Source organism: Amblyomma americanum, chromosome 1 (assembly GCF_052857255.1).
Source record: "Amblyomma americanum isolate KBUSLIRL-KWMA chromosome 1, ASM5285725v1, whole genome shotgun sequence".
In the NCBI taxonomy this organism is placed as follows: Eukaryota; Metazoa; Arthropoda; class Arachnida; order Ixodida; family Ixodidae; genus Amblyomma; species Amblyomma americanum.
Window position 1 is genome coordinate 235,350,666 of NC_135497.1, and position 12,795 is coordinate 235,363,460.

At 48.4% G+C, this 12,795-nt stretch overlaps 1 protein-coding gene, 1 long non-coding RNA gene and 1 pseudogene across 2 annotated transcripts; 1 reads left to right on the forward strand and 2 right to left on the reverse strand.

The window, feature by feature from the left end:
• Nucleotides 1-2,197: 2,197 nt before the first annotated feature.
• Nucleotides 2,198-11,556, forward strand: LOC144095724 (uncharacterized; annotated as a pseudogene).
• On the reverse strand, nucleotides 5,109-8,291 carry LOC144095740 (uncharacterized). The gene is made up of 5 exons (XM_077629359.1): nucleotides 8,161-8,291; nucleotides 6,911-7,119; nucleotides 6,046-6,415; nucleotides 5,875-5,971; nucleotides 5,109-5,452 (listed from the first exon to the last, which is right to left on the reverse strand). The coding sequence occupies exons 2-5, from the start codon at nucleotides 6,930-6,932 to the stop codon at nucleotides 5,444-5,446; spliced, it is 498 nt and encodes a 165-aa protein (XP_077485485.1). The 5' UTR covers nucleotides 6,933-7,119; nucleotides 8,161-8,291; the 3' UTR covers nucleotides 5,109-5,443.
• LOC144095756 (uncharacterized) lies at nucleotides 9,050-10,317 on the reverse strand. The gene is made up of 3 exons (XR_013306765.1): nucleotides 10,100-10,317; nucleotides 9,892-10,017; nucleotides 9,050-9,155 (listed from the first exon to the last, which is right to left on the reverse strand). It is a non-coding gene; the product is annotated as an uncharacterized LOC144095756 (long non-coding RNA).
• Nucleotides 11,557-12,795: the final 1,239 nt, after the last annotated feature.

Sequence of the window (12,795 nt, forward strand, 5' to 3'; positions counted from 1 at the left end):
AACCCGGAATTGAACCCGAAAGGCGTGAACCCGAACCCGCACATAAGCAGAAAAAATTCTGGTTTTACACCCTGATTGTGCCACCATACCAGGATGTGCTATAGAGTATACCGGATGTGCTTTTCACCTGGATGTGCTGCTGGCGCGGTAGTCAGGGAATGTTAACAAAATCATTAATATGTAACAAAAAATTAAGCGGGCCCAGTATATAGCCTTGCGGAACCCCGTACTTCACAATTCCGGGGGGGTGAACGCGCACCACCGATTTCATTAAATTGAAGACGGTTCTGAAGGTATGTTTTAATGGTTGTAACGGAGCGCCTCTGATTCCGTAATTTTCCTTTTTTTTTTCAGTAAAATGTGGTGCCTAGCAGAATCAAAAGTGTTCCTGAAATAAAAAAAAATCAAATGAGGAAATAAACTGGCCTAGCAGAGCCAGAAGTTGGGTCTTTTCCGGCGGAAGGTTAGCGTCGATTGAGCAGACGAAGACGTCCATGGTGGCGGGATCAGTAGAAGGAAGGCAAGTAGTAAGTGAAGTCACCGGTAGAGGGCAGAAGTCGTCCTGTCAATTGTCGCAGACGGCTACGGAGGCGAAAGACTGGACGAGTCCCAGGCATTCGCCGCGAAGAAGAGAAAAGGGGCACACGAATGGATTCGTGCCGCGGGCATTGCGCTCACTGCGACAGTGAGCACGGCGAACGGCATGGGCAGACACTGGCGAGAAGCCAAGCCGTCGTACGGGATGAAGACAACAGGTCCGCCGGAAGCAGAGTTGCAGGAAACAGAGACGACTACAGAATATCACGGCGGGATCACGATGTCAGCAGCCACAGTCAGTTTGGCGCACCTGGTTGTGTTATCGCTCATCGGGTCTTCGCGGAAGGGAAGCTCGACTTCAGCGCGAGTGCAGTCGGTGACGGCATGATGTCGGGCGAGAAAGTCCAGAGGTTGAAAAGATGAATTTAGTGATGTACAGAGCGCCCTGAATAGTGACTGTGGCCATACATGCGGCCAAAGGCTCGATAAGTTGTCAATTAGCGGCACGAAGCGAAAAACAATATAGCGGCGTCGTCACCTTTCGCTGCTGGCGGCACAGCTTCTCGCTCAGGATAGACACATCAGCGCCGATATCAATAAGTGTGAACGCGTCGGTGCCCTCCACATAAACATAGATCAGATTCGAAGGAGAAAGTCGAGCCCTTGAACTGTTCGACGAACACGCAGTTATTGCTTCTGGAACTGCGGCAGTAGGATACAACTCAAGAACGCAGCGGCTTTTTCCCGTCTAAGGACCCCCTTCCAGCCAATGCGTCTGTCCTTTGACGGGGAAAAGCCGTTTCATTCTTGAGTTGCTTGTACCCGACTATTCGCCGCGCGATCGACCTACAGGGGGCGGCACCGTCGCTATGCTACAGTGCGGATCAGGAGCCGGCGGCGCTCGCGGAGACGTACGCGGCGGTGGTTCGCTTCGAAGCTTGCGGAGGGTTTTCTGGAAAAGAAAATGTGCCTTCTGCAATAAATATGTGATATACTGCTTAAAATATTCATATTTTGGACAAACAAGCGTAGAATCGGCAACGCTACGTGGAAGCAGCGCGGATTGTAGAAAAACAGGGGACTGGCACGCAACTACAGTTAAAATGGTAATTATTAAACATTAGTTAACCATCCATCCATCCATCCATCCATCCATCCATCCATCCATCCATCCATCCATCCATCCATCCATCCATCCATCCATCCATACATACATACATACATAATACATACATGCATACATACATACATACGTACATACATACATACTGACACGTGTCCTTTATCTTTATCGGGCGACCACGTTTCGCCGCCTAACAAGTGTTATCGCACAGCGCGGGACGCGCCTGCATCTATCCGAAGTTTCTGGCAAGTCATCGATGCTTCTGTTCGCTGTCTGTTGTAGACGAACCTTATGTTATCTGATTTCATCGCCTGACGCGAATGGTGTAGAACTTTGTGGAAGGCACACGGGTCCCAACGATTAGTCTGGAACATTCGACGACTGCTATATAACAGCCGACGCGCTTGACCCGCGGATCAGATTTTCGACGATCGCCGACCGTGCTCGCCGCTACCGTTGTGCTGTAAGTGTAGCCTCTTTTGTGGGCACAGGTTCGCCAAATAAAAGTTAGTTTAGTCTTTCACAGTATTGCTACTGTGTTCTTCAACGTCACCACCACGTGACATCTGGTGGAGGTGCTTCTTTTTTGTTTTGTTCATGTACCGGACGCCCCCGACAAGCCGTGATCCAAGCCCGGACCGCAAAGAGAACACCAACGTAGTCCCGGACAATCGAGCAAGCCGCCGTCTTCAACAGCTGCCCCCGGAGCACGGACTTCTACCTAAGAAGACCAAGAAGATTGTGGTCGAGGCAACCCCAATGGCAGCCCCAGCGTCCCCCATCGTGCTGCAGCAGCCCAGGGAACCACCGACGTTCCGCGGTTCCACATTTGAGGACCCGGAAAGCTGGCTGGAAACGTATGAGAGGGTCGCTACGTTTAACAGCTGGGCAAGCGACGACAAGCTGCGACATGTCTATTTCGCATTGGAGGACGCCGCCAGGACGTGGTTCGAGAATCGAGAAGCCACCTTGACGACGTGGGACCTGTTCCGAAGCAGCTTCCTGCAAACATTTACAAGCGTCCTGCGTAAAGAGCGAGCCCAAGTTCTACTGGAGACCAGAGCGCAGCTGCCGAATGAAACGATCGCAATCTTCACTGAGGAAATGAGCCGTCTGTTCCGGCACGCCGACCTGGAAATGTCCGAAGAGAAGAAAGTCCGCCTACTGATGCGTGGCCACCGACGACCGTAGAAGAGTTCCTTCGCGAGGCCACCAGCATTGAGAAGACATTAGAAATGCGGAACCGACAATACAACCGCCGCACGAACTCGACAAAGTACGCCGGAGTTCAGTCACTGGCTACCGACGACCTGCGCGAGACCATCAGGGCAGTCGTACGAGAGGAGCTTCAAAGGGTCTTCCCTTCATCGCAACCTCAAGTGGCCTCAGTCGCCGAAATTGTCAAAGAAGTCCAGCGATCGCTGGGAGTTTGCGAGGTACAACCACAATCATCGCAGCCCCAGCCAGAAGCGATGACCTACGCCGCCGTCGCCCGCCGTCAAGGTCCCCCTCCACGACCGCGCCAGGACCCTGTAAAGGCGCGCTCACATTAGCGGGAAAACGCGCAACGCCGGGCGTTTTCCGCGTGCCGCTTCCCGCCCAAGCCGGTTTTTCTCCCGCGGACAGCCTGCTGTGCCGTCCCGCGGAGCGATGGGTTCAGTACCTATTTTTCCCGTGCCGCTGACGAGAACAGCCAATGGGCGCCGACCGTGAACCGTGACGTCGGTCCCAGCTCAGTGACCCCGTCGGCGGAGGCGGAGGCTGCGCGCGTCCGGCCGGCCGGCCGGCCGGGCACTCGGCGGCTGCTTTGCCAGCATGAATAGGCCATTTGGGGATTCCAAGACGTCGTTCCCAGTCCAGTGACCCCGTCGGCGGAGGCTGCGCGCGTCCGGCCGGCCGGTCACTCGGCTGTTGCTTTTGCCACCATGAACATGCGACTTGAGGATTTTGAGCGGTTCCTGGAATGCATTCGGCCCTACCCTTTTCTATATGACAAAACGCATTGTGATTATAAGGACACAGACGGCAAGAACAACCGATGGCAATTAATCGGACTGGAGTTCGGCCTTACTGGTAAGTTTATTTCGTTGTGTAGTGTCTAGTATCCGGTGTCGATCCAGGTGTCTGTCAGCATGAGAAAAATATTTTTTGCAGCTACCGAGGCATCAGCAAAATTTAAGAATGCCAGGGACCGTTGGCTTAAGATTGTCAGCGGCACTGACGCCACATGTCGGAGTGGGGCACCCGGCAACGGCGGCAACGCCGCGAAAAAGTGGGCGCTCTTCCCCCTGATGGACGGCATGCTGCGAAGCACGCCGCACTACGCTAGTAGGTTAGTATAATCACACCTTTGCCGGCATGTTTTACCCTTTCAGTGTGAATCTTTTTCTGACTTGGTGCACAGCCACAGTTCTCCAAAAGTGCCTCCGCTACCCTTTTCGCAGTGGGAAGGAGAACTGCACTTTCGCAACCCCAATATCATTGAAAGGCTAGCTAGAATTGGGCGCGATTGGGCACCGCCTCCGGGTTCCTTTGTGCTTGCGGCACTTTGCTTCGATACGCGTACGCGTACGGCGGTATATATGCATATGCCATGGTTCAGAACATAATGCCAGGTGTGATTTTGAAACATTCTTTGATATCTCCACCCGAATATTGCAAATTCCATGTTCTCAGTTCGCCTAATCTGAAAGTTTACGTGAGGGATAGTTAGAACCCTTAAGCATGCTGCCTCACTGACAGTGCTGTAGACACTTATGCTTATATTTGTGCGACTCAGGATCACGACAAACGTGCCAAAGAAAACCTGGTATGTATGGTTATGAACTTCAGCTGTGATTTGCATGCATGCTTGAGCACCAAATGTTCTAGCCTGGCGTCTGTTATGCAGGCAATCACCAGGGCCGAGTCAGCGAAGTGGCAGTGGGTTTGCTACCCCAGAAAGGTAGGCATTATTGTCTGTTTTGCTGGCAAATGTATGCAATTATGTCAAGCTTCTGATTGTATCTTGAGCAGCGTTGAGGCAAGGTTAAAGGGCATTTCATTGTTTCATGCAGCACTTACAGAAGCCAGAGCTCTCCAGGCATGGAGCTTCTCGAAATGTAAGTACACACTGAATAAGCAGGTGTGTACTGTGTTAAACATTGCACACTATGCACAATACAGATTTGGACATTTTTGTAGCTTAGAATGATAAACAATACATTTGTGCTTCTCAGTATGTTTTCAAGCAGTGTTGGTACAAGGAGAGTACAGAGAATGTCATGTTTCAATACATTTATTTGATGCAGTGCTGATATAAACACCGCGAGCCCCGCAGAAACACAACTTCTCGGATTGTAAGTAGACACATCCATGCGTAAGTCTATATCATGCTGCAAGTTCAGTGAACTCACATTTTATACAATCCAGGTACGACGACACAGTTGTCAATCCAGATGAAGACGACTGCAGGTAAGCACCTACCATCCTTTTTACTGACATTTGCGTGATCTATATCAGAAAGTTCGGAAGTGCACTGTTTGTCACGCAGCCCAGCACCTGCTCAAGCTAGGTGTGCAGGGCCTGGTAGCCCTTCACCAGCTGAAAACCGGGGGCCATCGCCTCTTAGCCCTGCACCAACTGAGATGGAGGTACTTGGGCGATACGCAGCGCCAGTCAGGTAGACATACAAGCAAACTTTCATGTAATCATTTCTTGACTTGTTTTTGTGCTTTTTCTTCTCAAGGCTGTCCAAAGGCACATACTCAGGAGGGCCAAATTCACGGTATGTACTTGCAAGTTTCATGCTTCCTAACATAAGAGAGATAAAAAAAATGTTGTGAAACAATGCAGTTTTCATCATTTTGCAGAAGGAGGAAGAAGACGGACGACAATTTTGAAGATTGTGTCAAGGCGACCCTTGATAAATGTGCTGAGAGCCTTGCTAATATTACAAGAAATCAAAGGACTGAAGTGCAATGTGAAGACGAAAGTGATGCCACGGGCCGCTTAGTCACCGTGAAGCTTCGTGCTCTGCCACCAAGGCAGCGATCACAAGCTATATTTCAAATCTCCAAAATTTTATACGAAGCTGAGCAAGAAACTCTAGAGTAATTTGCCTTGATTTCGAGGGGAATAAAGCTTTCAATTGTTTGAACTCAAGAGTATGATGCCTGCATTCATTTTAAAGAACATCTTTTAGAGCACATGCAGCATTATCCTGCTTGTTTTACCTTCCGTCCTGCACGGTTGACAATCGCTTCTTGCCATGGAACTTTGCCATCCGTGACAAAATATTGTGCCAGTCTGTCGCGCACATCCATAGCAGACCTGCAATACAACATCGGAGCAGCTCAACATATACTGCATAAAAATTTTGGTTGACGCAGGCTTTCCATATTTACCTTGCAGAGTGGCATCCTTGTCTACTTATCCCTCTCATTGCTGGAAGGTCATTGCCGTCTGTCCTCCATAAGCCAGGAGTTTCGTTTCCTTGCCAGTCCTCACTGTCGGCATAGCCAGGTGGGCTGTAGGCAGATCTTGCCAATGCGCTCTCCGACATCATAAAGTTATGTAGCACAACACATGCCTTGCAAATATTTTCCGTTGTTTCCTCTGATGCTCTAAAAGGCCTCCTTAATATTCGCCATCTTGCAGCCATTATGCCAAATGACTTTTTAATGACCCGGCGAGCCCGGCTTAAACGGTAGTTGAAAGTTGCTCTCTGCTGGTACTCCTCGCGTCCAGATGGTCTTAATCTGTGCTTCTGCAAGTCTAGAAAGGACAACATGAGGCATATTATTTGAAAGAATCCTGCCACTCCAAATCATTTTAAATTTTAACAATAGGGTAAAGGAACAATGAAAAATAAAGTGAATAATGGCTGTGTTTGACAAAAGGCTTTCTGTTACGATGGTGCATTACAAAATGCATTGTGCCACCCCGAATGGCTTGTATCGTATACTTGATTTCAAAATAAAGTGAGCATGGTTGCAATAAGTACTACTGCTTTTGAGTAAAAATATGTTGCCGGCTACTATAACAAAAAAAGAGATTTTAATGTGGACTTCAAGGATCACAAGCAGAACCGTCTCTTTAAATGTGCATAATGCGGTTTGGTCCTATTTGACTAGGGTACTTCACCGAGATATTTGCTCTAAAATGGAAAACAAATAACAGAAATACTTTCTGGGCAACAACATCAACTTCAATGAGCATCATGCAATTACTGGCTGCAAAATGCATAATGATATTCATAAACAGGCTCACCACGACGGGCATAGGGACGCATGAGGAATGTTTTCAAAGGGAAGGCTTCATCGCCTACAATCACATAGGGAATGACACCTGCCGACCCAACAGTGGTGGGGGATGGAACACCACACAAGTCTTCGCTGAGGGTTTTGAGCAAATCTGACCGCAAAAATATACCAGAATCCCCTTCACCACCATAGTGGCAAAGATCGACATATGTGAATCTGAAACAAAGAGGCATATGAGAAGGAAAGCAGTGAGCTAATAATGAGTGCTATAATAGCTCGATGAGAAAGGCCACGTTAAACCTCTGCAAAATAAATGACGTCACTATGGGACAATATTTCACGCAGGCGTTGATAAAAATAAGTGCATGTTATCAGTACGTTATGCAGCTAATAAGCACTTTTAGCACTTTATATATTTTACACAATTGACCTTATTCCTTACCTTACAGTCTCAGAAGAATCATGACAAGTGCCCATTGCCACATGGGAATTATAACTATACGTTCTGACAATCTTAGGCCTCAGAAGCCTGGCATCATTAATTATATTGCCAATAAGTATGAGCAGCTAAGTATGAAGACCAAAAAGATGCAAACTGGAAAACCACCGACTTGCGGCTGCAGTCAAGAAATGTTTCTTTGACAACCACTAAAACAATGCAAAAAACCAAAAGCAACAATGATTTTTTTTTTCGACAGTGAGGGTGCCTATCTAAAGCATATTTACATTTACAGTAATTTGATGACTACCCAAACTGGCATCGGTGCAGCACTGAGAAAAAAAAAACAAGCAATATAGAGCAACAGTTTTTGAAAACCAATATTTTCTGGCAGCCTGTTCACGCATGCTGTGTTTAATGCAAGGAATAATGAAGCTGCAGTAACTTCAACTGTGACCAATTTTGTCTTTTTATCCCTTCCTTTTTTGCCCATACCCTTCAGAACAAACACGTTAGCAAACACTTCCTCAACTTCCAATGAGGATCTTGGTCAGGGCTAGTTGGTTCATTGTTTCTGGGACAGACAGAACGGGCGCTGCGCTGCGCCCATCCTGTCTTCCGTCTTCCTCTCGTTTTTGCTCCATGGCGCTCTGTCGCAAAAACTTTCTCTACAGATGCTCATGGTCTGTTGCTGCATTTCTTACAGCATTCAGTTAGCTTTGCCATTAATGCTTAGTATTGGTGCAACCAAAAGAGCAAACCACTGAGGTGTACATGGCTAGAATTAAGTTGAAACCAGGTGCAGATAATAACTTTACCTGTAATGTGCATCACAGCAGGCCAAAAGAACGACACTGAAAGTTTTTTTGTAGTTAAGATTCCTTGACCCAGAGTTATTTGGGCATTCAATGTTTACATGTTTGCCGTCAAGGCTCCCAATGCAATTAGGAAAATTTCAATACTGTTCCATGTCGAATGCAATCTGAAACAGACACAAATTTTGAAGCCATTAACTGGCTTAGGAAACAATTTCATGGAAGTGGGGAGCGGGAACAGTGTATATAATGAACAACGAAAGTTATGCAGGCATAAAAATCCTCATCTCTGCTTCCTGTTTGTTCAGCTGAAATCAGTTTCTTTCAGAAGCATGAATAATTTAAAGAGTTTCAAACATTTACACATAGGTCTTGCAAAACAAAATAATTCAGAGAAAAATTAATTAAAAGACCTCTGAAGATGCGGGATTTCACTGCATAATCACAGTACAAAAGCCACAGGATGACTGGAGTAAAGGAGGCACTCAGTGTAGTACTGACCATTCCATTACACTTGCACTACATGTCACGGCAACATGTATTATGCTTCCGTAAGTTGTGTGGTTCGTTGGAGAAAAGAGAGGTTTGCTTCCCAAAATTTGTTCCTTCTTAATTTCAGATTAAGGGTTATGCTGAGTTGTCACCGCAGGGTGGAATAAAGGGTAACGTGAAAAATTATAGTCGTCCATGCAGTGAGCTAGCACTGAACAGCTTTACATTCCCAGGAATGGGGTGGCAAGGTTCATATGGATGTCACAACACATCATCTGTGGTCTCCATTTTATGTTCTCACACTCCTATGCAAGTGCTGTTTTTTCAGGAAACTAATTTCTCTCACCTTTCTCCATTCTATCTCAGTCTGAAGAAAAGGAACGTATGTATGCCACAAATTCTTCCATATTGCAGCTGTGGTTTCTCTTATGAGAACTGAAGCTGTAGATCGGTCAATTAAAAAGTTGTATGACAAGCTGCGGAATGTGTCCCCATTTGCAAGAAACCTGGAAAACAATCACATATGTAATAGAGATTGAGCAGCAATATATCTGACCGGCATATTTTGTAAGAAACCAAAACTAATTAAAAATTAAAACAACAAGGTGTCTAGTTGTACTGCATTAAAAGATCAAAAATATTACATTTTGCTCTACAAATTTGAAAATTGTGGTGGGCCACGTACAATATTTCCTCCTCCACTTTCATGAAAGAAAAGACTGCTTCACCTTGGTGTTCCATGCGCTGCCAACGGCGGAACAGCAAATTTTTTATACTGAACATTAAAACCATTATTATTGTGCTTTCTGCATTCTTCCAGTGAAAACACACCATGCACCTAATAAGCAGTAACTTGCAGTTTCAGAACCTTATACTTGTTTTACTTCACATTTCAGAAATTGGCTCTAATAGAATGGTTGCATCAGACAAAAACGTGGACCACACGATGGGTTAATTGCAAATAATTATTCGAAAAATACTCGCTCGCGGCGGCGCCTCAAAACCGGAAGCCTTTTGCTCCATCAGCTCTGGACGATAGGTTGAAATTCCAGTCACGCGAGACGTAGCCAAAAATATTAATTTCTTTATGCTGTGCGCAGTGTAATTAATCTCCAGATGCTTATTTAATAAGCACTATCCATAACAGCGCACCACACTACATGAAGCACCTTTAGCAAATAAATCTGCGGTAAGCTCTTAACCATTTTAATTAATTGGATATGATTAGCCATGGACACTCACCGTAGTGTTATTGCCAGACGATCGTGGGCCGAAATCGGATCTCTGAATGGAGTCACCTGACGGCTGAGGCTGTGCTCGACGAAGCCCAGCAAAGTGTCGAAGGTGCTGGGAGGCATCCGAAGGTAGCTAAAAGGCGACCGGCAATATGTCAGTTATATCCCGTACGACGAGCACACTTTACGAATTCATCATAAGAAACGGTACTTACTCGCGGAAGTATGCCTCGTCTTCCGCCCGCAGCCGTGGCAGCAATAGACGCGCCTGTCCTTCTTGCTCTCGACGGCGAAACATGGGTCGCACCCAAAATCGGCGCTTTCGCGCATTCCGTGCACGGCGACGGTGCAGAAGCAGCGAACAAGCAAGTATAAGTACGTTTACCGTAGCCAACACCTCATCGTTCGAACCAGCCATCCTCGAGACAAAAAGGGCGACGGGAGGGGAGCTAGCAGACGATCAAGACGACGAGGGAAAAGGGCGCGCTTTCCAGTCTTCTTCACTTCACTTCACTTCACTTTAATACCTTAAAAACCCTCGTTAGAGGGTATTACATAAGGGGTGGGACACACAGAAATGAAAAACAGAAAGACTAACAGATAAGTTGAAAGTTATACAAATATAAGATTATCACTAAGCAAGTACACGCGTGATTTCTTCGATGAACAATGATTGGCATGTGATAGCAGCAAGTTCACGGGGAAAGCCGTTCCAGTCGTTCGCGGTCCGGGGGAAGAATGATGAAGAAAATGTAGTGGTGCGGGCGCGAGGTCGTGACACTTGCTGCTGATGGCCGGTGCGGAGGGAGATGCGTGGTGGTGGTGCGCAGATGTAGGGTTCCTGTCGTAGCTCAGAGTAAAAAAACTTGTGAAACAAACATAAACTAGCAATGTAGCGGCGATGAGCAAGGGTAGGTAGGCTGGACTGTGATTTGAGGGATGATATGCTGATATCAAAAGAATACGATGAATGAATGAATCTAGTTGCTCGGTTTTGAACTGCTTCAATTGAATTAGAGATATGCTTGCTTTGGAGACCAGATGGGAGATGCGTATTCTAATTTTGATCGGACTAATGATTTGTATGCGAGGAGCTTGACATGCTGAGGTGCCACGTGACTATCCCCTTCTCTTTCTGCTCGTTCGGGTCCTCCCTCAGCGCCTCCTCTCTGCACATTCCAAGACAACCGCAGCGAGAAAACGCGCGCAGTGTGAGCGTCATTCCGAGCAGCTGCGAGGCAGCGTCGACGTTGACGCTGTGCCGGTGCGGGAAGCTTCCCGCTAGTGTGAGCGCGCCCTAACGCCGCAATTCCGTCGACCACCGCCGCCGCCACCAACACGCCCACCCGTCGACCAGCGCAGCTACCCGAGGAAGACAGACGTTTGGCGCGCTCCTGACCACCGCCCGCTCTGCTACCACTGCGGGGAAGCCGGCCATGTGTACCGCCGATGCCCATACCGCGACCTGGGATTGCGAGGGTTCGCCGTCGACGCACCGCGCCCTCGGGGAGGCGAACGCCCTCGTGACATCACCGACTACCTCGCCGCTACTCAGTGGAGCCCTCGACGGCCATCCCGGTCGCCGTCACCAGGCCGCTACCTGTCGCCGCAGCGCCGTCCATACACTGGCCCAGCACGGGGCCGCTCTGCGAGCCCATATCCGGAAAACTAAAAGCAGCAACCGATGGAGGTGCGGTTGCTGTTCGTCTAACTGACGAAGATCCTCCGCCGCCGACGAAGACGGCGCAGAGACCACCTCGACGACATAATAACGACACGCCGCCTTCCCGACGAAGTCAGGAAGCCACGAATACACTGACGAAAGACGACTTGACGACGCGACGTTCCAACTTCAGTTCAACACGTCGCAGCCGTGATCCGGCGCCAAGACCTAACTGCAACGCCAGACAAAGAACCACCGACCTCGACGTGCTTCTAGACGGCCCCGCAGTTACCGCCTTAGTGGACACAGGGGCTGATTACTCCGTAATGAGTGGACACATCGCCGCCCAGTTGAAGAAAGTTAAGACCGCATGGGAAGGCCCTCAAATTCGGACCGCTGGAGGGCACCTCATCACGCCGACTGGAATCTGCACGGCAAGAATAACCATTCATGACCGCACTTACCCTGCCACCTTCGTTATCCTCCAACAGTGTTCACGAGACGTCATTCTCGGTATGGACTTCCTGAACCAACACGGCGCAATCATCGACCTGAAGTCGAAGTCAATAACGCTGTCGGAAGATAAAGCAATACCGCCGGAGAGCCCTCGTAGTCACCACGCCTTGAGTGTGCTCGAAGATCAAGTGAGCATCCCGCCTCGCTCCAGCATTGTTATTTCGGTCGGCACCGAAATACCCGCTGACGTAGAAGGTGTCATCGAAGGCGACCAACGACTACTGCTAGACCGTGAAATTTGCGTCGCAAGAGGGATCACTCGACTGCATGGAGGGAAAACTGAAGTGTTGCTGACAAACTTAGCCAGGAGTTCAAGCACATCAACAAGGGCACGACGATCGCATACATCGATAAAATTCTGGAAACCAGTAATGCGTTTGTCCTCTCGGATTCCGCCGCATCTACCACGACGACCATGGTTCCCGAACCAGACTACAGCATTAATCCAAGTCTCCCCGCGATTAAGCAACAGCAGCTCAGAAGTCTGCTCCGACGATACAAAGGCTGCTTTTCGACGTCATCGAGGATTCGACAAACACCAGTCGCCAAGCATCGCATAATCACCGAGGAGTGCGCTCGACCACTCCGGCAGAGCCCTTACCGAATTTCGCCGCGAGAACGTGAAGCGATAAGAGTGCAAGTCGACGAAATGCTGCGCGACGACATCATCCAGCCGTCGAAAAGCCCGTGGGCATCCCCTGTTGTCCTGGTGAAGAAAACGGACGGAACCGT

What these genes read in the sequence shown, in the direction of transcription:
- LOC144095740 (XM_077629359.1), bottom strand. Translation starts at nt 6,932, where the DNA reads ATGCGTCCCTATGCCCGTCGTG. An exon ending in GCGTCCCTATGCCCGTCGTG is followed by an intron (nt 6,416 to 6,910) that starts GTGAGCCTGTTT and finishes TGTCCTTTCTAG; the next exon opens with ACTTGCAGAAGCACAGATTA. An exon ending in CAAGGATGCCACTCTGCAAG is followed by an intron (nt 5,972 to 6,045) that starts GTAAATATGGAA and finishes GTTGTATTGCAG; the next exon opens with GTCTGCTATGGATGTGCGCG.